The 22744-nt window shown below is 39.0% G+C and overlaps 1 protein-coding gene across 1 annotated transcript in view; it reads right to left on the bottom strand.

Moving 5' to 3' along the window:
• The window catches only part of NEB (nebulin), a 211725-nt gene that overhangs the window by 6026 nt on the left and 182955 nt on the right, over positions 1 to 22744 (bottom strand). Inside the window, exons 128-144 of the mRNA XM_047083946.1 lie at positions 21510 to 21620; positions 20982 to 21092; positions 19790 to 19903; positions 18943 to 19047; positions 15492 to 15596; positions 14845 to 14949; positions 14096 to 14188; positions 12761 to 12853; positions 10520 to 10612; positions 9937 to 10029; positions 4709 to 4801; positions 2873 to 2965; positions 2482 to 2574; positions 2061 to 2153; positions 906 to 1013; positions 616 to 799; positions 223 to 315 (exon numbers count right to left, since the gene is read on the bottom strand). Coding sequence (XP_046939902.1) covers positions 223 to 315; positions 616 to 799; positions 906 to 1013; positions 2061 to 2153; positions 2482 to 2574; positions 2873 to 2965; positions 4709 to 4801; positions 9937 to 10029; positions 10520 to 10612; positions 12761 to 12853; positions 14096 to 14188; positions 14845 to 14949; positions 15492 to 15596; positions 18943 to 19047; positions 19790 to 19903; positions 20982 to 21092; positions 21510 to 21620 — 1780 coding nt within the window. The remainder of the gene's footprint in view (positions 1 to 222; positions 316 to 615; positions 800 to 905; positions 1014 to 2060; positions 2154 to 2481; positions 2575 to 2872; positions 2966 to 4708; positions 4802 to 9936; positions 10030 to 10519; positions 10613 to 12760; positions 12854 to 14095; positions 14189 to 14844; positions 14950 to 15491; positions 15597 to 18942; positions 19048 to 19789; positions 19904 to 20981; positions 21093 to 21509; positions 21621 to 22744) is intronic.

The raw sequence follows: 22744 nt of genomic DNA, 5'->3' as shown, positions 1-22744 counted from the left end.
GAAACAAAATGATAATACTGGGGCCTAAGGAGATTTACATGGAGGCAGTGAGGCAATCTTTCCCTGATATAAATTTTCTTAGAAAATGATGTTGTCCCACCGGTCAGGGAGGTGTTTCTCTGCGGAACGACAACTGAGAACACTGAAGACCCTTGAGTTTCCTTGAGGTCACCGATGCTAGCCCACTAAATGGTGACATTTATGTCATAAGCTGTAACATACCATTAATCATGTGTAAGCTTCGTGATTGTATATTGTCTTCTGCTGGATCATAGTCAAAAACTGAGCCCGGATTAGTACGCCAGACACGTAAACCTAAGATTGAGCAAAATTAAGGATCAGAACAGATGTTTTTGGATGACTCCTGATATCTTGGAAAGCAAAGCATGAGCTTAATTAACCACAGGACCACTAACACCAATTTAGCTTTGTTCTCAGAGGAGAACAAAGCAGAAGAAAGAAGGGAGATCAGCTTTGCAAGCCGTGAAACCAGTTTTCTTTTACAACTAGTGAAAACAGACTGAGGTCCCTTTATCCTTTGCCTTCCTATGGGTAATTCCACTCCTGTTCTACCCCCTCAGTTTAGAGTTGATTTTCCTTGTAGGCCTCATATACCTGTAATAGTCTCCTGATCCTGGTCATTCCGTTTTTGTTCCATTTCTACCACTTTTCTCTGAATACCTCGGTAGTTAATGTCACTGAAGTCCTGTGTGTTCTTCTTTACTCGTTCAGTGATAGGGTCCGTCACCACTGGTGTGAAGCAACCCTTGTGTTTCTCAAAGTCTTCATGATATTTCACCTGAAATTTCATTAATTCACTTTGTAAAAATATGACGGTGTGATCATTTCCTTTTCCACCTGATCCAGCAGGCTGGCCCGTCAATCCTGAAGAATCCCGGACTCACCGTTGAGATGTGACGTTGGGTCTCCCGCACCCGTCTCATCTCTGGAGTGTCTAGGACATAGGCAGCTTTGCCTTGTATTTGTTTCCGGAAGCTATCAGAATAAAGAACCTGGTAGAGGAGAGACCATGAATTAAGTCCAGGTCATGGTACTGTTCTAATTCTGAAGTCTCAAAACTTTTCCAGCACTTGGAGATAAAAGTAGCTGGGAAGGGAAGCTTGAATCAACTGAAAAGACCCAGTGATACCCTTGACTAACGGCTGAACAGATTAGCATGAGGACAAATAGGCAGGGCTCTCATCAGGAGAGAAAGGACAAGTTTTGTCTTTGAAAATGCAACTCTGATTTTTCAAGGGAGACCGAGCACAGAATTTCAAAGAGGATCGGAAGAATTGGGTCTCTTGGATTTGTTGGGAATTGCAGCACCAGCAGACTGGATGGTATTTGGCACTAGGTGTGATTCTGACATTGAAAACAACTATCCTTTTAATTTTTTAAAAGTTGAATTAATGTATTATTTAATCTCTACCCCCAACACGGGGCTCGAGCTCATGACCCTAAGATCAAGAGTTGCATGCTCTTCTGACTGAGCCAACCAGGTGCCCCTAAACAACTGTCCTTCCAAACAAGTGATCATTTTCACAGGTTTATGTCCAGATTTCATAAACCCATATGTTAACACAGAAATCAAGGTCCTCCAGACATGAAAAACCCAAAATACCAAAGCCAAAGAAGGCATCCACCTCAGAGTATTACCTGTTTCATAGAATACCTTAAAAATAAAGGAGAGCAGAAGATTGAGGCTGTTAGGAAGTCAATTTGTTACAGTTGGTTATGTAAGACTACCTAGTTGGTTATATAAGACTACCTTGGAGTAAAATAAAGGTAAGAGAAAACATTGGCAATTAACTTGTTATTTCTTAGTATGATCATTTGGAATTTAAAAGCACAGTTGTGTTAATTTTAATGTAAATTTTCAGTTGAATGAGAAGGTGCACATTTTTATGGTGTTAAAAATGTTATTTTCCAAGATGTTGCATTTCTTTTTTTTCATTTTAGTGTGCTTTCCAAGTGAATGAGAAAGGCGTGTTTCTATGATGTTAAAATGTTATTTTCCAAGTTGTTGCACTACTCCTGTGTTTAATCCTAGACAATACCGAGCTAATGTTTTCTTGGTTGCGCTTAGCTCGCTCCATCTCTGGAGTAACAGGTGTCGGAGTTGCTTTTCTCATATTCTCTTTGTATAATACCTAGAGGAGCCAAGAGAGCATCCAGACATCAGAAAGCAGAAAACCAGTTCTGAAAACCATCATCTAGCTTGTGTTACGGCTCAATTATATCACACTCTATAAGAAACGCATCAGGGAGATAAAGCCATTAAAATGTTATTGTATAAAGCCAGAGAAGAAGAAAGAATTAAATCAGTTTGAGCTAGAGGGGTTGGTTGGTTGTTTTTAAGTGGGTAAAGATGAACTTAAAACAAAAGTTCTGGGAAAAATGTGAGGTAAATTAGTGATATAACCATGATTGCCAGGCTTATTAAAAGGGTAACGATTTCTTTTTTCCTCTCCAAAATACCGAGCTAAAGTTTTCTTGATTGCGTTTGACTCTTTCCATCTCAGGAGTAAAGGGTGTAGGGGTCGCTTTCCCCAGGTTCTCTTTGTATAACACCTGTGAGATACAAAGTTGGACCCGAAAATCACCAAGAGGCAATATTCAGGCTATTAAATATAATGCGATTTGGGGAAGAAAACTCCAGGTTTAATCTACTACATTAGTGAGAACGGCTCTCGAGAAGAAAGCTTAAAAAAATAGTTAATGGCAATAATACATGTAGTAGGTCATTTACAGGAGATTCTAAAAAAACTGGCATTTTGCTGGTTTTTAACCTGGGATGGAGTTAGGAGCAGGCCAAACTGCAGGGGTTACTTTGCAAAGTTAAAAGCACTTTCGTTTCTCAAGACAATACCGAGCTAATGTTCTCTTGATTGCGTTTGACTCTCTGCATCTCTGGCGTGACAGGGGTTGGGGTGGCTTTCCCCACATTTTCTTTGTACAAAACCTACGCGGGTCCAATGGATCCAAAAAGCCAAAAAGAAAAAAAAAAGTTACAGTTACCAAAAGATTAAACGGAATAGATAATTTGTTATGAGTTCAGGGTGTCAAACCATTTAGGCAACAAGGTTAGGCGGAAAGAGGTATGTTTCCAAAGGAAGCTGAGTATAGTTACAGCCAGACACACATTTCCAGGGTAGGCCCCTGCCCTGACATCCTGGCAGACCACCTGACAGAACTGCAGTGTGCCCCAAAAAGGATGAAAGACAGCCTTCATTTTCCCACTAGTCTATGAATTTCAAGCACCAGACAGATCATCCAGAAAGGACTGTAGGGGAATGCGCTTGAGTGACACCGAGAAGGCGGGGCCGGTCCCTACACAGGAGTGGGCGACTGCATGGTTGGTTGTGCAGCAACTCTGTATATAGACACATCCATACAATCCTGGGCCCACAAACAAGGATTTCTCCTACTCTTTTGTTCCCTGCTGTCATCCGTGCTCTGTCTCCTACTTTAGTTCACCAGCAAACTTCTCAGTAAGGAAAAATGTTCTCAGCGATTACATCATTAGCATCACCATAAATCCTTTACCTCAGTGTCTCCCTTCAGTGTCATTCATGGGGAATGGGTTTGGGAAATGATGTTCAAGAGAAGGAATTCTGTTCAAGTAATGGTTCTCAAAGTGGGGTTCCTGAATAGCAAGCTCAGCATCGCCTGAGCGCTTTGCTAGAATTGCAAATTTGCTGGCCTCACACCAGACCCAGAAAATGAGAAACTATGGGGACAGGGCCCTACAATCTGATGTAACAAGTGCCCTGGGTGATTCTGATGCCCTGTGCTCAAGTACTGGAGAAACCCACACATAGCGCTGATGTGAGGGGTCGCAGGCTTCTTCCTTACACGAGCTAGTGTCCTCCCCATACGAATCCCAATCTCCGCTCCCCCACTCCACCAGTAATCACTAAACATATATAATATCACAGAGCACAGGCTTACAGGAAATGGTTTACTAAAGCTAACAGTTAAAGACCACGCTAAAGACAAAAAAAAAAAAATTAAAATTGGTAAAGCAAAAACAGTTCGAGTGACACTTTCCTTTTTAAGTAAATTGATAGTCATGTGCTGAAATCACTAGTGGATCTTAGTTTTTTCATTTCTATGAGCACAGTACCTCCAAACAATCACATGGGGATTTGAGATTGTTAGAACTCAGTTTTGTTGTTATCCAAGCAAACTAAAAGACAAGTGGTTTTTTTTTTTAATATTTAAAAATATCCGATGGAATAGAAATGTCATTATCCTTGAAGAAGAGAATCAGGGGTTATTTCCCCAAGGTCTCTTTGTCTAAATCTGACAGGATAAATTAGAACCAAAAGTGATAGGTGCAAAAGCTGAAGAAGATCACAACTCCAATGTTCCAGAAAGAGCTCTCATACCTACCATGCCACCCCCCAAATTTCATGAGTGCATAAAACAAAGAGACCTTGAGGATAGTAGATAGAGAGTAAGTTTGGGGAGAGATGAGTGAAAGGATATTTTATTGGAAAATCTGTTACTTCCTGATATTAGAACTTTATGGATTAAAGCAATCTTGTTATTACAGGGTTAAAGCTAAGAGTAGCCTTCTAGGAAAGAAGGATACATGTGATAAACAAAATTCACAAAATTTAAGTTGTTTTTTAAAAGTAGGATTAATAAGTATTATTTTAAATCATTAAAGAAGTAGTTTTTGCTTTTCTTGCCAAAGTACCGAGCTAATATTTTCTTGATTGTGTTTGACTCTCTCCATCTCTGGAGTGACAGGTATAGGGGTTCCCTTGCCCATATTTTCTTTGTACAACACCTGTGTGATGAGAAAGCATCCAGAAAAAAACAGCCGTCAGTAATATTTCATTGGTTTTAAGATTTTAAGGACTAGTTCAACTTCCTTGTTACCACATGACACAGGAGTTACAGGTTGACAATTTGCCACAAACTACTTTAATGGCAGCCAGTCTTGGGCTGGGGAAGAGGACTGTAGGGCAGCAAGGACCTCAGCTGCTGGGGAAAGGTTGTCAGTTATTCATGTTATTGTTCCATTTCTGTGAGCACACTGCCTCCCAATCACGTGGGGGTTTGAGATGGTTAGAACTCGGTTTTGTTGTTATCCAAGCAAATTAAAGACCAGTGGCTTAAACAAAAATATTTTAAAATATCAGATGGAATAGAAGTCAATTAACTAAAATTAAAAACTGAAGCCACAGTAACAAGGTAAAAATGCAAAAGTATGTCTTTTTGCTAAGTGAGGTATGTTAGAAACAAAGGAAGGGCAGTGGGTTTTTAAAAAGGAATAAATGTTAAATATCTATTTAATTATGAGGTTAAATGGCATCTTCTTTTCCCTTTCTTTCCAAAATACCGAGCTAAGGTTTTCTTGATTGTGTTTGACTCTCTCCATCTCTGGAGTGACAGGTATAGGGGTTCCCTTGCCCATATTTTCTTTGTACAACACCTGTGTGATGAGAAAGCATCCAGAAAAAACAGGCATCAGTAATATTTCATTGGTTTTTAAGATTCTTAAAGACAAGTTCAACTTCCTTGTTACCACATGACACAGGAGTTACAGGTTGACAATTTGCCACAAACTATTTTAATGGCAGCCATTCTTGGGCTGGGGAAGAGGACCGTAGGGCAGCAAGGACCTCAGCTGCTGGGGAAAGGTTGTCAGTTATTCATGTTATTGTTCCATTTCTGTGAGCACACTGCCTCCCAATCACGTGGGGGTTTGCGATGGTTAGAACTCGGTTTTGTTGTTATCCAAGCAAACTAAAGACCAGTGTTTTTTTTTTTAATATTTTTTTAAATACCAGATGGAATAGAAGTCAATTAACTAAAATATAAAAAAAAATCCATAGTAGTAACATAAAAATGTAAAAGTATGTCTTTTTGCTAAGTGAGGTATATTAGAAACAAAGGAAGGGTAGTGGGTTTTAAAAAGGAATAAATGTTAAGTATCTATTTAATAACGAGGTTAAATGGCATCTTCTTTTTCCCTTTCTTTCCAAAATACCGAGCTAAGGTTTTCTTGATTGTGTTTGACTCTCTGCATCTCAGGGGTGATGGAGATTGGAATTCCAGTCCCCAGGTTCTCCTTGTATAGCACCTGTATGATAAGAAAGCATCCAGAACAAAAAGAGCAATCAACCACTTTCCCCCACTTGTGGAGAAGTGGGGAGTAGAAGGGCAAAGAGGAAGAGAATGAGTTAGAGGAAAGGAAACACCAGAAGCTTCTAGATCCAACCTGTACGAGCCTAGAGACATAAGTAAGGGAATGCAGGAAAGAGCAGCAAAAACGAAGAAATAGGAAAGGAAAGTTTTGTTATTTTTGTTGTTTGAACAAATCCCTGTAGCACTGAGCAACAGAGTGCACCATGAAAGGGAAGGATTAGTGCCCCCAGTTTGTTATGAGGAAGAGAAAAAAAATTAAAAGGGTAAGAGACAAAAGGAGAACCCAGGAAGTTATTTTTGATTTGGAAATGTTATTAATAATCCACATAAGGGTATTTGGGTTTTAGAAACATTGTATATATGAAGATACCTACACAAACCTTCTTTTGTTGACTTTTCAAAAGAAGTCCAAGTATTTAATTTTTAGTTTGGGTGAACACATTGGGAGAATTACTTATTTTTAAAGCAAATGGAGAGCAATGACAAGATTCTAAAAAAGGAAACTTCAAAAAATCTGTACAAACACCAGTAGGGGCAGAGAAAGTTAGAACAGAAATGAGACCAACATTCTGATCTTTGCTAAATAAATTTTTATAAGCTTTACATTCAGATCAGATTTGCCAAAGCAGGATAAATGTGGGTGCTTAGACACTGAGAAGGTTATGTTTTTAAAGCCTGGGATAGAATACTGAACACTTTTTTGTTTTATAAGTCAAATGATTATATTAATACTTAACCAAAATGGGGAAATGAATTCATAGGAAATGGCAGCATTAAGTTGTGAACAAGACATGTCAAAGTTTTTATTGGGATAAGCTGATTAGATTAAAATTATAGCCATTAATTTTTGGTTTAAAAATAGTTAAAGGGATTTTTTTTTTCTTTTAAATACCGAACTAAAGTTTTCTTGATTGTGTTTGACTCTCTCCATCTCTGGAGTGATGGGAATTGGGATCCCTTTCCCGAGGTTTTCTTTATACAACACCTGTATGACACAAGAGAGCATCCAGAAAAAACAAAAGCAGTCAAAACAGCCCTTTCATCTGTCCTGTAGGGACCCTCGTACGAGACTACAGACACCAAACAGGAAAGACAAATTCACCAAGTCAACCTATCTCTTCAAATACAGATCTGGATGAGAACACGCTCCATATTTCCTTAGCTAACGTGCCAGTGTATTTGGTATTCAACTCAATATCAACTCATATTATACTGAATGTTTGTTCCTGTGTTGGGAATTAAGGAAAAAATTACAAATAATTTCATAAAGGCACTAAAGTGCTTAGTGTACAATAGAAAAATTATTTTTTAATTAGATTGACAAATACCTATTTTACCTACATAGAACATCTATTTTGCAGAATAATAGATATTTAAATCCCCAGGCCAAATTTATGCAATATAGCAAAATTGGTCTTTGTTGAGTAAATTCAAATTGTGGAGGTGGCCAAGTCAGAAAGGTAATGTTTTAATACATAGTACTATTTATTTCACACAGAATCTTGAAAGCTCTACGCACCACCGGACAATTTTGCCTAAATGCAACCTGTGTAAAAATGAACACAATGGTTACGTAGGAAAAAAAAATTGCCCAGTACTGTCAGGATCATTACGATCTCAGATATAAACAGTATACTTACTCTAACGTAGAAGAAAATAATTAAAATATAGTTTTGAAAATTAATGCAAACCTTAATTCTTCTAAAAGAAGAAATCATCATCATCATCATCATCATCATCATCATCATCCCCCCACAGGGAAAATAATGACTATAACATTCCAAAGGTAACATTAATTTACATTGACAATTTAACAAAATCGAAAGGTTGTTAGTGAATAGTAATTAAAAACAAAGGAAAACAAAACCAAAAGACACTGGGACCAAAGAAAGTTACTGATCTAATTATGTGGAAGAATAAAACTTTCTGAAAATATTTAAACTGACAATAAAAGCCACTTTGGATCAAACCTGCTCCCCCCAAAAAAAACTCCAGCTAAATTTTCCTGTTGACATTTGATTTTCTATCTCACCATAAGTGACTGTTAGGATCCTTATATAGCAGTTTCACAGACTATTACGGAATTTTTCAATAGCATTAATACAAGAAAAAATAACATTAAACATACATTTATGATTTGATTTGTATATTAAAAAAAATCAGAAGGTCTGGATCTGTATTCATGGAATAGCTTGTTCAGCACAAGTATCAAGATAAGATTGCTTTGGGTTCCAACACTGAGCTACTTTCTTTTTCTGTCCTGTGTTTATCCAGATAGGATCTAGGTTAAAGTAACCACTGCTCCCAAGCCAGAGCCACTAGTTCTGCATGTGGTCTCAAGTCCTATGTCTAGGACTTCTGCTAACCCAGAAGCATCAAATAACAAGAGTTCTGAGTAAATAAGAGCTATGGTGTTTGGGTTTTTTGGATATCAAGGAACTTCAAAAGTCCCAGCGGCAACATAAAAGTTGAAAAAAGAAGGAAAGGAACCAATTAAAAGTTTTAAGGGACTATTATAGAAGGTATAAAATGTTAGAATCAAATGGTAAGTAAAAGACGTGAAAACAGGATCCAATTGATGATATTAAAAAATGTTAAACTCATTATTTTAAAGGGACTAATAGTGAGAAGTTTGTTTTATAGAAAGTTGTTATTATTTTTAAAATATGGAATTAAAGGAGCTTTCTCCTGAATACCGAGCTAAAGTTTTCTTGATTGCGTTTGACTCGCTCCATCTCAGGAGTGACAGGAAGGGGGGTCCCCTTGCTCAAGTTCTCTTTGTACAAAATCTGTGTGCACAAAACCAACAATCACATCAGCATGGACCCATCTTTCAGGTAATTAACCTTCAAACTAGTCTCTAAAAGTATTTTTGTTTATTTTCATAATGGCATGAAATAGGCCTGACCAACTTTAAGAAATAGAACCAATCACTTTGACATTTCGTCACACACAGTAGGATGTCTGTCTCTAAGTGGCATTAATAGAGACACAGCTGCCAGGCTGCAGGCAGGAGTCACTAATATAGGTCTTCTCTCAAAGACAGAGGTATTAGGCCTGATCAAATAGTGTTCAAGTTCATTGAAATTAATATCCATAATGAGTTGTTGGTAATGCTAAAATAGGGAACAAGAGAGAGAGAGAGGTTGGGGGGAATAAAATAAATATTAATAAGTATTAGAAGCTAAATAAACATTAGCTTTCAATAGTCCTTAAGCTATTCCAAAGTAAACCTCATTTATATCTGATGTGGTACACAAAGTAACTGAGCCACATTTCTGAGTTACTGTAAATTGTTCTGTCGTCTCATGAATGGAAATATTAAGAGTCACATTCTTCTACAAAAGGCTACAAACACAAAAAAATAACATCAAACAGAGCCAGAATAAGCACAAATAAAATTCTAATTAACACTGACCTTTTGAAAGGATGTTAGATTTTTACTTTTGACTTATGCCACAACAGCTAGAAACACTTATTGTTATTAAAGGAGGATTTGAGAGGGGAAAAACACAGAACACTGAATATTATGGGTTTTTAAGGAAGTGACCAATAGTTATGTTTTAGGGAAAACAGTTAAAAATTTCACACCAGAACTCAAGAAACTACTAAATTAGATTTGGGTTGAAAACTGAGGTAATATTTGGTATCATTATTTTCATTATATGAATTTAGTAATTTTACAGGGAGAAAAATCATATGTTTGTAATGTGTTAAAAATATTATTTTAAATAAGAATTAAGGGATTTTATTTATGCCCCTAAGAAATACCGAGCTAAAGTTCTCTTGATTGCGTTTGACTCTCTCCATCTCTGGAGTGATAGGTGTTGGGGTTCCTTTCCCCAAATTTTCTTTGTACAAAACCTGTGAGATACAAGAAAGCACCCAAAAGACATTCAAAACAGGCACAAAGATTAAGGAAGGGAGAAAATCAGGGGCAGGGAGTTGGTGTGAAGAGGGAATCTTTCGGTGAGTAATTAATTTAGTAAGGATAATGCTTTTCCTTTTTCTTCACCACTTTAATGATGAAGTCTACCAAGCTAATTCTGGGGATGAAACAGTACATTGGTTATAGGAAATGAGTATAATGATGAGGGATCTGGTGTTAATTCTCCATACAGTAATTCAGACCTAAGTATCCACAGTTGTCAGTCGCTAAAAATGTTAAAGTACCATCAGAAAAGTGAGTCACTATGTTTAAGTCCAGATGGTTTTGGTCAGGTAATAACACGCACACGCACACACAGGATTGTTAAGATGTTACTTTTTTTAAAAAAAAAAAAGGATAATGGGTTATTCTTGTAAATTTTTAAATGGGGAAATAGAGTTTCTTATTTGATATATTTGTAAATACCGAGCTAAAGTTCTCTTGATTGCGTTTGACTCTCTCAATCTCTGGAGTGACAGGGGTTGGAATGCCTGTTCCCAGGTTTTCTTTGTACATAACCTGTAGGAGATAATTAGCCAAAAAGGTAAAATGACCATGAATCCTTTAGATTATAGCCACATGTGTGGGCTGTGTGGTGGAAACCCCTAAAAATAATCTGCTTTCAGATAAGACACTCAAGGGATAAGCAAAAGAAACTCCACAAAATTTTATGTTCCCTCTTCAAAAGTAGTAATTTTACTACCTTGAAGACTACTTTACACACAAATGTGTAATTTAGTACACATTTTCTATAGTCAACACTTAATACAGTCCTAAAATTCATTAAAAACTGGTAATAAATTCAACAATGAGAAAAATCTAACCATTTCATGACATTTAGTATCAGTAGGTCCACAGTAGATTTGTACTTAATACATAGGTTATGTGGTTTAAAATCTTATAATCATGTGACACACTATTCTTTCAGGTTTATTGAGAATTTTGTTTTGTGTTTTCTACTGAAAATTCCTAGGCGGCACCTAGTCTGTAGGTGCCCTTAATATGACAAGATTTAAACAGTGTGTTTTTCAGAAATTCTTCCCTGGAAATTCCTACTGATGACTGTTGGATCATGTAAATTACTAGTTTTCAAACTGAGGGATGTCCCTATTTTTTAGGGGTCATATCAAAGGTCTGTAAATTTTAATGAAAAGAGTAAGGAACTTCTTGAGCCTCTGGCCTCCTTCTTTACCTTCTTCCCTCTTGATTAATGTTAAGAATTGTCAGCCTAAAGAAATGAATGAATTCTTTTTAAATAAATAGATCCTATGGTGTAGTTGAGCATGGGTGGGGTCAACATGAACAACGTGGGAGTTTGTGTCACAGATTAATTCTGAAAATACTGACAGACTAGTGGTGATATCTTTGTTTTGCTGAGAAACTTTTAGGGATCTTTAAAAATCTACCGTGTTAGACAAACTTGTGTCTCTTTACCCAGCAAGGCAGCAGACCTGGTCATGGACAACAGAACAAAACGTAACCAGAGAAAGACAGGAAGTTGTAATCAAAAGTGACTAAAGGAGTTTTCTTCAACTGGTGGCCACAAAAATCTGGATTGAAATTTGTACCATAAGGAAGCCAGAGTATAAGCAAAGAGTGAAAAGGGAGTGAGATCTAAATAGTATGAGCAGTTTGCGAGAGAGATATCAAGGGTCTCCTAATGGCAATGAGAGTTCAGTCCTCCAGAGACCAGCAGAACCTATAAGACCAAGGTCGTCACCTTTTATTGGCCATCAACTATTTCCCAAGCTCCACAGTGTCTCTTGCTAGTAGCCAGCTTTTGCTTAGAATCTGCTTACAGATGGGAAAGCTGAGGGAGTGAGCGTTTGTGCACGCGTGTGTACGTGCACACAGTGTTGGGAGGTGGGGAGGAGAGGCTAGGCTAGCCTGATAGAGGTCAGGAGAAACATATGCTTAACCTGATTATTTCAGGTGTGAGGGACCACCCCCATCCCTCACACCCTTCCCCCACAGATAGACACTATGCACAGGTGCCTGAAATTCCTATACAGAACATGCTTACTATATGTCATTGTGGGTAGATAAATGACAGCTGGCACCTTAGAGACACAATGCATTTGCAAGACAGCAGACGATACAGGGCAAGAGATCTTGAAAGGGAGAGGAGAAGGCTGCATAGACTTCACAAGTCTACCTAGAGTTTTCCTGGATGGGGGAGAATAACCTGAGGTGCATACTCACGCAAAGATATATATAAGAGGAACACAAAATCTTATATATATAATTTTATATATATATTTTTGTATTTTATATATTTATATATAAATATATATTTATATATATTTTATATAAAATTATGTATAATTTTATATATAATACAATATATGCAATTATATATATGTAATATTTTGTATTTTTATATTGATATCTTTTAACTCACTTGAAATCATTCTGATAATCTTATTACTGCTGGCACTTTTTACTTTAGAAACTGCAGGCATGATGATTAATCAAGAAGCCAAGTCCCTTCTGCTCCTTAATTATGTGAAGACAGAAGTTTCTTATCTAGGATGGAGGGAGGGAAATTCACACCCTCCTCAAGGCACGGGAAGCCCTTAGTAGGAGGAAGAAGGGATGACAGAAAGGTAGGTAGCTATTGGGAGGTGGCTGGTTGCACAAATGCATGCCCAACACACGGGCCATTACCGAGCTAATATGCTTCTGTGTCTCCTTGACACGTTTTACTTCAGGCAGGTCAGGGATTGGTGTTCCTTGTCCAATGGTTTCCTTATACTTCACCTGCAGATATAAAAATGGGAACATGTGCATATGTTTGGTTAGTAGCTCCGCAGTTTGTAAAGTCACAATTTAAATAATACAAACTCTACACTTAGTGTGAACGGGGCCCCAATCTGATGCTGGGTCGGAGAACAATTATGGACAAGGACACTTGATCTCTTTCCTATCAATTAAGGGTGGGGTGAAGGAGGAGTCCATACTTAGACTGTAGCCCCTCATCTTTCCGTGCACTCCGATGTTCTTATGCCCAATAGTTCATTTGGCCAGGACAGATATATTCACATGTATGTATCTAGGAAGGTTGATTTTTTGACTTTAACATATTCTATTTTCTTACAAATGACAAACAGTCTCTCCTACACCAAACTTTAGTCAGGGTCCTCTGAATCCTCTTTCCAATCAGGCCTCAACTTTTGGACTTCCAAGTCTGTCTTTGTATTTGCCCAAATTTAGCAAGAATCCTTTAGCCAGAATCCCCCTACCCTTGGTATCTCATCACTCTTGTTATCTGACCAAATTCCTTAGCCCACCAGGCAAAGTCTGGTCCCCCTGGCCTGCTGCCAGCAAGAATCTGGTTAGGTAGGTTCAGCCAGAACCCTCCCTACCCCTGACGTTTTCTCTAAGTTTCTGTCCTCCCTCTGCCTCCTTACCCCCCTGCCCTGCTCCCACCCCCAAATATAAATCCTTTTCTTTAAAAAAAAAAAATTTAATGTTTATTTAGTTTTGAGACAGAGAGAGACAGAGCACGAGCAGGAGAGGGGCAGAGAGGAGACACAGAATTCGAAGCAGGCTCCAGGTTCTGAGCTATCAGCACAGAATCTGACGCGAGGCTCGAACTTGTCAACCGCCAGATCATGACCTGAGCAAAGTTGGGCGTTCAACCGACTGAGCCACCCAGGTGCCCCATAAATTCTTAGCTTTCCTTGCAGTGTTTGAAATTGAGCCCAGTTCTATACTCCGATCTCTTTCTCCTATTTTAACAGTCCAGACTAAAATCTGTTTTTACGTCTTGAACCAGCATCTAGCTCTGGTTTGCTCTGATACCAGCCTCTCCATCTCCTACGCATAACCTCCCCTCATGACACCTGCTCAGCACCGCACTGACTGTGCGACGGTGCTCAGCACAGGCACCCATTCCAGCAGCTCCTGGCGACAAAGGTTCTGAGGGCAGCTCAGCCCTCAAAGTAAATTATCAAAGGGAGGCAGAAGACACTGCAGGTGAGTTCACGGAGGCGTCCTTACCGAGCTAATGTGGTCCTGTGTTTGCTTCACTCTCATCATCTCAGGGGTCTTCCCGATTGCCGTTCCCGGAGAGACATCCTCTTTATATAAAACCTGGCCATTTACAATCAGGACAATGTTACACAGAGGAAAAGAAAGCCCAGCGATTCCTGGAGGAAGACTAGGAAACATGGCTTCTGTGAAAACAAAAGACCCTAGAGAATGTCCTTAGCAAGGTACCGGAGTATCTGACGATCTGACATCTGCATCAGCATCAGTAACTCCTACCATATATACAACACGGATAACTTTCCAGATCTTGAGGGCTCTTTTAAGATTACCGTACTGTATTAACACAGGATGAGAAAAACCAGAAAAATGTTGATTTAAAGAAAACCCTCCCATATGAAACACAAAATCCGTTAAAGAAGTGTGAAGTCAGTTATTCTGGGGAAGGAGAACAAAAGAAATCACAATGTCAAAAAGAAATCTATCTTCATGGAACAAGACAACACGTGTTACTCCTCTGGGATTAAAAAAATTAGGAAGAAAGAAAAGTTACTGTGTTAGCAGATTTAAGTTGTTATTTCAAATGGTCCCCGGCATGATGTTTTTAGAGCAAAGTATGGGAAATTCGATCAAATAACCGCTGGTATTAACTGGGGAGGTTAGATGTTAATTGTCTGAATCAACAAGAGGCTAGCATATTTCTACAGAGGAGAATGGAATTATTCGGTTAGCATTAAATGGAAAATAAATAGTAAATATACCGAGCTGAAATTCTTTTGATTTTCTTTAACACGCAGTATTTCTGGCGTGTCTTGAACAACTGTAATTTTTCCTTTACTGTTTTTAAGGTCACACTGGTATTGGAGCTATGAAGAAAGAGTAAACATCTTGTTAAGATCTCAACATCTTAAAATATATTTTAAATTGTCTATATTGTGTAAAGGAAGTTAAAATCCAAATTAAAAAAAATATGTATGCCACAATAATCATGGTCCGATAGCCAAAGGGAAATTCTTTAATAAGAATTTTATATAAAAAAATTTTAAAGACGCTAAAATTTGTAAAGTATCAAATTAAGTTTCTTAAAAATGCATCCCTTCCTGAATCGATTTTGAAAAAGACCAATGTCAGCACGAATGGAAGATGGAGACAGTTCACATGCAGTGGCAAGAAGCTACTAACACAGTAGCAGGTGGGTCTTTCACGTTATGATTTGGTACTGAAATATCAGGTAATCCCGGAGCAGAATGGAGCACATAGTTCCTGGGCCACTGGTGGGAGTTGTAAAGGGCCACCGCACAGCCCCACTGCAGGGGGATGGCCCAAGTGTGTAGGCCCAGAGGCATCCACAGTGCCGGCCTTATCCCAGGGATCAGTGGGCTGGGTCTTAGATTCAATAAAAACTTACAAGGCTGAAGTTCTTTTGGTTCTCCCGGACTCTCTGCATCTCTGGAGTGTCCAAAACAGTCTCATAATAGGACATGCACTTCTCTGCATCTTCCTTGTACTTTTTCTGAGAATAGATTCCAAGAAATAAGGATGGAGAACACCACAGGAATATGGGCCAATGGGACCTAAAACTGCCCTTCCTGCTCAGTCAGCAGAAGGAAAGTCCTTTGTAGGTTTTTGACTGTTCCTGGATATTAGGTTGTTCTAAAGCACGGCCCTCTCTGGTCAGTGAGTGCCATGCCTTTTCTTTCTGGGAGAGCTGAGGCTGGGCATCCAGTAAGACCCACTGTCACGGCAAAGATGGCAGAAGGAGGCCCTCGCTGGCTGGCCCACGGAGGAAGGGGACAACAGGCTCCTGGCAATGGGGTGCCTACTGTGAACTGGATAGGAAACCAGCCAGGAGCCGGACTTCCACAGGCAGGGAGAGAAAAGCAGGAGGGTTAGGAGCCATCAACAGGCCTCTGTAAAGCTGGCCTTAGCTGGTGACAAGGAGATTTTTGCTGAGCTGATGTGTGGCTGGGGTTCCTGGCCACAGGATGCACCAGGCAGGCAGGACCAGCAGGGACTTCCAGAATGTGGCTCTGATGCTGCAGCACTGGGGGCTCTGCTAAACAGCATTACGACCAACTGACTGGCCAAGGCTCTGAGCTGGCCTTCACCTCTCTCAGGCTTTCCTGCCCCTGCCGAGCCTTTGGTTGGACACTGTGCCCACAGGTCTGCTCTTCTGCCAGATACCTATACAGTCAGTCCCTGCAACAGAACTGACTCACTTTGGTTAATCTTTGCAGCAGAACACATACTCTGCCTGAGAACCAGATTTTTCTTTTATTGCTTGTCACTAAGTCCTTTCACTTTTCTCTCCAGCTTTGTTTAGCTCCAGTTTCTCCCACTTTTCAGGGAAGTTTGGGTGTGGCAGAAAGGCTAGCTACTTTTGCGAGGGGATAAAACTATTCTTTGTACAGCTCTCTCGTCTAACTTGTACTACACACACATTATGAATTACATTTATATGTTGAAAGATTTGATCTCAAAGATGATAGCTGTTTCAGTCAATAAGAGATTTCAGTTTAGATTTTTAACAGGAAGCCAGTTAAAACAAAGATTTCTGGAAGGAAAGAACAGTTCATCACATTCCCAGTTCAGGAAAAAGTAACCTGAATGAATTTTCTTAGTTATGCAAATGTAAGGCAAAGAGTTTTCTTTCTCCTGGGAAAGGGGTAAGACCAGTCCTTCTTTTTTCTTTTCTTTTCTTTTCTTTTTTTAACGTGTATTCATTTTTGAGAGTTAGAGTGCCAGCAAGTAGGGGAGGGGCAGAGAGAGAGGGAGATACAGAATCCGAAGCAGGCTCCAGGTTCTGAGCTGTCAACACAGAGCCGGATGTGGGTCTCGAACCCACGAACCGTGAGATCATGACCTAAGCCGAGGTCGGGCACTCAACCGACTGAGCCACCCAGGTGCCCTTTTCTTTTCCTCTTATTTTCTTAACATTGAGCAAAAGCTGCCTTAGCTGCTTGGCCAAGCTAGTGATGGTCACTAAGAGGGGTGATCAGTTTGTATTTGGAACTTGGGGGTGTTATGAGAGGCAAGAGTCCCAGATCCCTGGCATTAGGAAGTATTTAGTATATGGGGCACCTGGGTGGCTCAGTCAGCTGAGCACCAGACTTTAGCTTGGCTCATGATCTCACAGTTTGGGGGATGAAGCCCCACATCAGGCTCTGTGCTAATGGCTCAGAGCCTGGAGCCTGCTTCAGATTCTGTCTCTCTCTCTCTCTCTCTCTCTCTCTCTGCCCCTCCCCCACTCGCACTCTGTCTCTCTCTCTCAAAAATAAACATTAAAAACAAAAATTTTTAAAAAAGTATTTAATATATTATCCTGAATTTGTGGGTCCATTTAGACTGTTTGCATTAACCCCCAAGTATGAGATTTAGAAGTTATAAAATACGTACTTTTCACTGGAAACCAAGAAGCAATTTTGTAGAAAGTACCAGCACTACTACATTACTGAAAGGTAAATACTAATTTAAATTGGGAGGGAAGTAACTTGTCTGGCCATATTTTATGCCTTGAGGAACTAGCAGAGGAAAGTCCCAGGAGAACAGAGTAAGTGATTTAATTCTTCCCTGGAAAAGGCCTGCACTCTTGGGTTTTCTTGAAAGATCAGCAGTGTCAAAAGGCTCAAGGTTATACAGCTGGCAAGCCTCTCACAGCCCCAAGAATGCTGACCTCCCCCAATGAACACAACATGGTAGTTTGGGGCCCATATAATTTTGTTAATAAAATGATTCCCCACCCATCCCCAAAACAAAAGGTTTATTTCTCCCATTTGAATATATCTATTTCTTAAACAAACAATTCTCTAGTGATAACGATTTTTCATGTCTAATTTTACAATATAAAATTATATGTTGATAGTATAGGATTTAAATCCATAATTTCCCTGACACAATTGGCCATTGAGAGATCACCTATGACGACTGAAAAGAAACAAACAAATAAAAACAGATCTCCAGGGCCTACATCAGTCTTAGTAGCTTTAAAATTCCAGGGTGGGACTAGGAAAATTATATTCTCAGGTGTTTATAATGCATAGCCTAGTCAGGTCACGACAGCTTTATAACTCACTGCTCAGAAGACAAGCAAAAATTCTACCTTGTAGCTTCTTAAACAAATTGCAGATCCCTGATATCACTGAAAATGAAAACAAATGAGGGTATATCCTGGTCTATAAAAGACCTTCTACTTCCCTTCATTTCTGTTTGTGGGAAGATAGTTATCTCTCATGGGAAGAATTGGGGTTAGATTGCATGGTTGGTGTTGATGACCTATTTCAATCTGGTTAAGGAGACTGATAATCCAGATAGGGACTGTCTACTTTGTTTCTTCCAGATTTGCACATAAATTTTACATCCACATTATAGGAGATTTTACTTGTTAAAATACTGATTCATTAACATGGGTGGTACCATGTAAGAGTTTGTCAGCACCTTAAAGTTCCCTCCCATAATCTATTTTATTTTATTTTTTTATTTTATTTATTTTTTTTTAATTTTTTTTTCAACGTTTATTTTTGGGACAGAGAGAGACAGAGCATGAACGGGGGAGGGGCAGAGAGAGAGGGAGACACAGAATCGGAAACAGGCTCCAGGCTCTGAGCCATCAGCCCAGAGCCCGACGCGGGGCTCGAACTCACGGACCGCGAGATCGTGACCTGGCTGAAGTCGGACGCTTAACCGACTGCACCACCCAGGCGCCCCTCCCATAATCTATTTTAATTTGGATACAGCAATCTCAACTTCTCTTTTGTTGGGCAAAACTGTGTTTTGAAAGAGGCTACTTAGGTACTCATGGAAAGACTTTTTTGTTCCTCAGGCCTGGGGTCTATGAGTGATATTCCAATGAATGTCCTTACCTGGCTTGAAAGGTTCTTGACTTGCTGGGCATGAATGATCTCTGGAGTATCAACCACAGAAGTGAAATTGGCTTTTTCCATTTCTGCTGATTGCTTATACTTAATCTGCAACAGAGCACCCCAAAATTGGGTAAATGTTTACAATGTACATGTTTGTTGATTTTGTTTGATTACGAGGTGGTCAATATTTCTTTTCCAAAAGGATTCATTCATTTGAGATTCAATATTTTTTCCTATTTTGTTTATAGCTTTGTATGAAAGAGAGAGTCAGAAAGGTTGAGTCCTAGCTATTGAAAGACTTACTATGTAATTTGGCACAGGGGCTGGGGAGGGAAGAAGTAATGGGAAAGGAGCAAGATGATCAACACATAGTAAGGCATGGATTGTTTACATATAGAAGAGCTGGGAGCAGGACAAATAAGCAAAAGACAATGTGAGATGTCTAAAAACTACGTTTAAATTTAGATCTTGAAAGGAGGAAAAGAAAGAACTCCCAAAATAGGCTAAACAAGGAATTCTTCATGCTGAATGGGGGGAGAATTGCTGAACAAATATAACCAAGATGTCAGAATCTGCCCTAGCTCCAAGTTCCCCAAGTTCTACCCTTTGCTCTGAATGTCTTCTGTGGTTATAGACTCAGAAAGACAGACAAACCCTTTGCAGGCCTGGCATAGGGTTTCTGATTCTTATATTAGAATGGATTCCACCAGGCAGATGTTTAAAAATGCCACTATATACATATGACTGTTACTGACCAAGTAAGATAACAGAAGGACAATATGTGTTGTTGTAATCACAACTTTTTTTTTTTTTTTTTTCAAGATTGACCTGAAATAATGACACTGACCTGACTGGCAATATCAGTAGCATTCCTGGCCCTCATGAAGTCAGGAGTTTCATTGGCCATGGCATTCAGACCTCTTCCTTTGACTTCCAGCTCCAAGTCTCTCTTATATTCTTTCTGTAGTAGCATTAAAAAAGTTACCTAACTTTCACGACTAGGTAGTAAATGTATAGCATGAAAATAAATCCACATAATATACCATTTCTGTTACTAGTGTTCACCTTCACCATTCCATGTGGTCAGAGGCAATAGTGACCACAGAAACCCAGAATAGGAATAGAATAGGAAACAGGAACAGAATAGGAAACTATTCTACTCACATCAACATGGAAGCCTTCCTTTTAAACACTTTTAGCATTCTCTACTTAGAAAATCGAAGTATAGGGGCACCTGGGGGGCTTAGTCAGTTAAGCATCGGACTCTTGATTTCAGCTCAGGTCATAATCTCAGTCATGAGGTCGAACCCCATGTTGGGCTCTGTGCTGAGCATGGAGCCTGCTTGGGACCCTCTCTTTCCCTCTCCCTTTACCCCTCCCTCGCACACACACACACACTCTCTCTCTCTCTCTCTCTCAAAACTAAATAAATAAAAAGACAACCAAAGTATAACAAAAATTTTAAATTTGGTCTGCTACATAACTAGTTTTGAACCTAGGTGCCCAACACTCCAATATGGTATTTTAATTTAAACAAGCTCACTATGGGTGCCTGGGTGGCTCAGTCAGTTGAGCAACTGACTTCAGCTCAGGTCATGATCTCACGGTTTGTGAGTTCGAGCCCAGCATCAGGCTCTGTGCTGACAGCTCAGAGCCTGGAGCCTGCTTCTGATTCTGTGTCTCCCTCTCTCGCTGCCCCTCCCCCACTCATGCTCTGTCTGTGTCTCAGGAATAAATAAACATTAAAAAAATTTTTTTTAAACGAGCTCACCAAATGGATTGTGGTTAAATCAAATAGATCTGTCTATCCATTTATCTATCAAATAGATATATAGATTATGATAGCCACTAGATACAAACTGTTATAATATCAACTCATCAGAAATTGAGATATCACTTATTTAATGGCTAATAACCATGTTAGATATGGAATTTGAAATTCAAAACTCCCTTTTTCTCTCTTCCTTTTTCAGCGTAACTTGGCTTGGAGGAAGAAGATGCTCTGTTAATTATATGCATGCAGTTGGCTATGGGCCTACCTCATTGAGGATTTGAGTGGCGTTCTTTGCTCTTAGCATGTCAGGTGTGTCTTCCATTTCACTGAGACCCTTCCCACGGATGCTTTCCTCTAGATCTTTCCTGTATTCTTTCTATATCACAAAATAAAAGCAACATCACTGACAAGAAAACCTGGATTGTTCCTCTTAAATAAAGAGCCAAAAAAAAAAAAAAGAAAAAATACGCTTCCAATTTTAGATAGTTACAGTTTAGTGATTAAAGATATGCATAAAGGCAGGGTATAAGCTTCATTGGTTAATACTAAATATCAGATAAGAAACTAGACATTAACAGGATGCTAAGGTAAGCATATTTTATTAGGTATTCAATTAAAAAATGAGAAGTATTAACATGGGTAATAGATTAGATGGTAATACCAAACACATGTGAACCCAACTTGAAACCCGCGAAAGTTAGGTAGTGATGAACTTGCTAGAAGGAACATTGATGAGTGTCATTAGTGCAATTATTGGGATCAACAGGGAAAGAAAAGACCAAGTGGGCACTACCTCGCTGGCTATTTTGGTTGCATATTTGACATGTAATAAAGCTGGCGTGACCTCCAGGCCCGTCAGGTTTCTGCCTTTAATGGACTCTTCATAATCTTTCCTATATTCTTTCTAATGTGAGTAGGAAGGAAACACAAATTAAAAAAAGAATCTTTATCACAACTTATTTCTCAAACCTAGGAAGAAAAAAAGATTATAACATTGACCTTCTATGTATGGCCTTTTAACTGGATCGTGGTTTTGCTAACAGTCACACGTTTGAAATGAGTCTGATTATTCTGGAAATTCTTTGTCTACAGCAAGAGACTCAGCTGTTGAGAAGCCCTGTTGGGCTCCTTGTTCACTTGTCAAACGCTGTGACTCAGGCGGCCCCACTCCCTGCTTCACAATAGGGCAGGACAGCAGAAGGTCACATGCGCCATCAGACTCTGAATCCATTGTCATCTCTCCCCAGGCAACAAAAGATTTTACTTCTGAACTAGAAGTAAGTGAGGGGAAGATAACAATGCAGAGGAAGAAGAGCCTGAGGGCACCAAATGCAAATTTGGCCTTTTTAATTTTGATAGGATTTTAAATTTACAGAAAAGGTGCAAGACTAGTACAAGGAACTCCCACAAACCCTTTGCCCACATTCACTAATCATATGAAACTATGTTTAACTTTTGATTATTTGGCCTTCTATATACCAGAAAGCTCTGTAAAATGCTATTTTATTAACAACCATTTATCTTTATAGTTGGAGATATGCCCCATGGGGGGAGAGGTAAAATGCAATCCAAAATAAGTCTGTTTCCCAGTGAAAACAGACCTCCTAACATTCAAAATAAGATTCCATTCTTCTCTGCTATTGGTTAAAAAGGGAAAAAACAATGTTTTTTTTAGATGCTTCTGTTTACATTTCTAAAATAGGAAATATGGCATCTTGGCTTTTGCTGTTTTGATAAACATCTTGATCACTAATCTCTTGTTTGGTTGGGGTTTCCTATTAAGACAAGAGCAATCCAAAGCCAATGGTGGGTCTGTGCAGAGGGAAACTCTCATTTGTCAAAGAAAAATTCATATTACATTCAATATAATTTGTTTCAGAGTTAGGAGTAGTTTGCTATGCTCTAATGCTATGGAAATGAGGGTTGAAATAAAACATATACAATAAATGTTTACTATTCAGAATATTTGTTATAACCGAATCATAAGATTTCTGAGATGGAAAAATTTTAGTGACCACATGTCAATAA

This window comes from Lynx rufus, unplaced genomic scaffold, assembly GCF_022079265.1.
Source record: "Lynx rufus isolate CCGP_SWC_20201006 ecotype Redwood Valley unplaced genomic scaffold, mLynRuf1.p SCAF_2, whole genome shotgun sequence".
Classification (NCBI taxonomy): Eukaryota; Metazoa; Chordata; class Mammalia; order Carnivora; family Felidae; genus Lynx; species Lynx rufus.
Note: the sequence above shows the minus strand (reverse complement) of the source record. Positions and strands in the feature narration are given on the sequence as shown.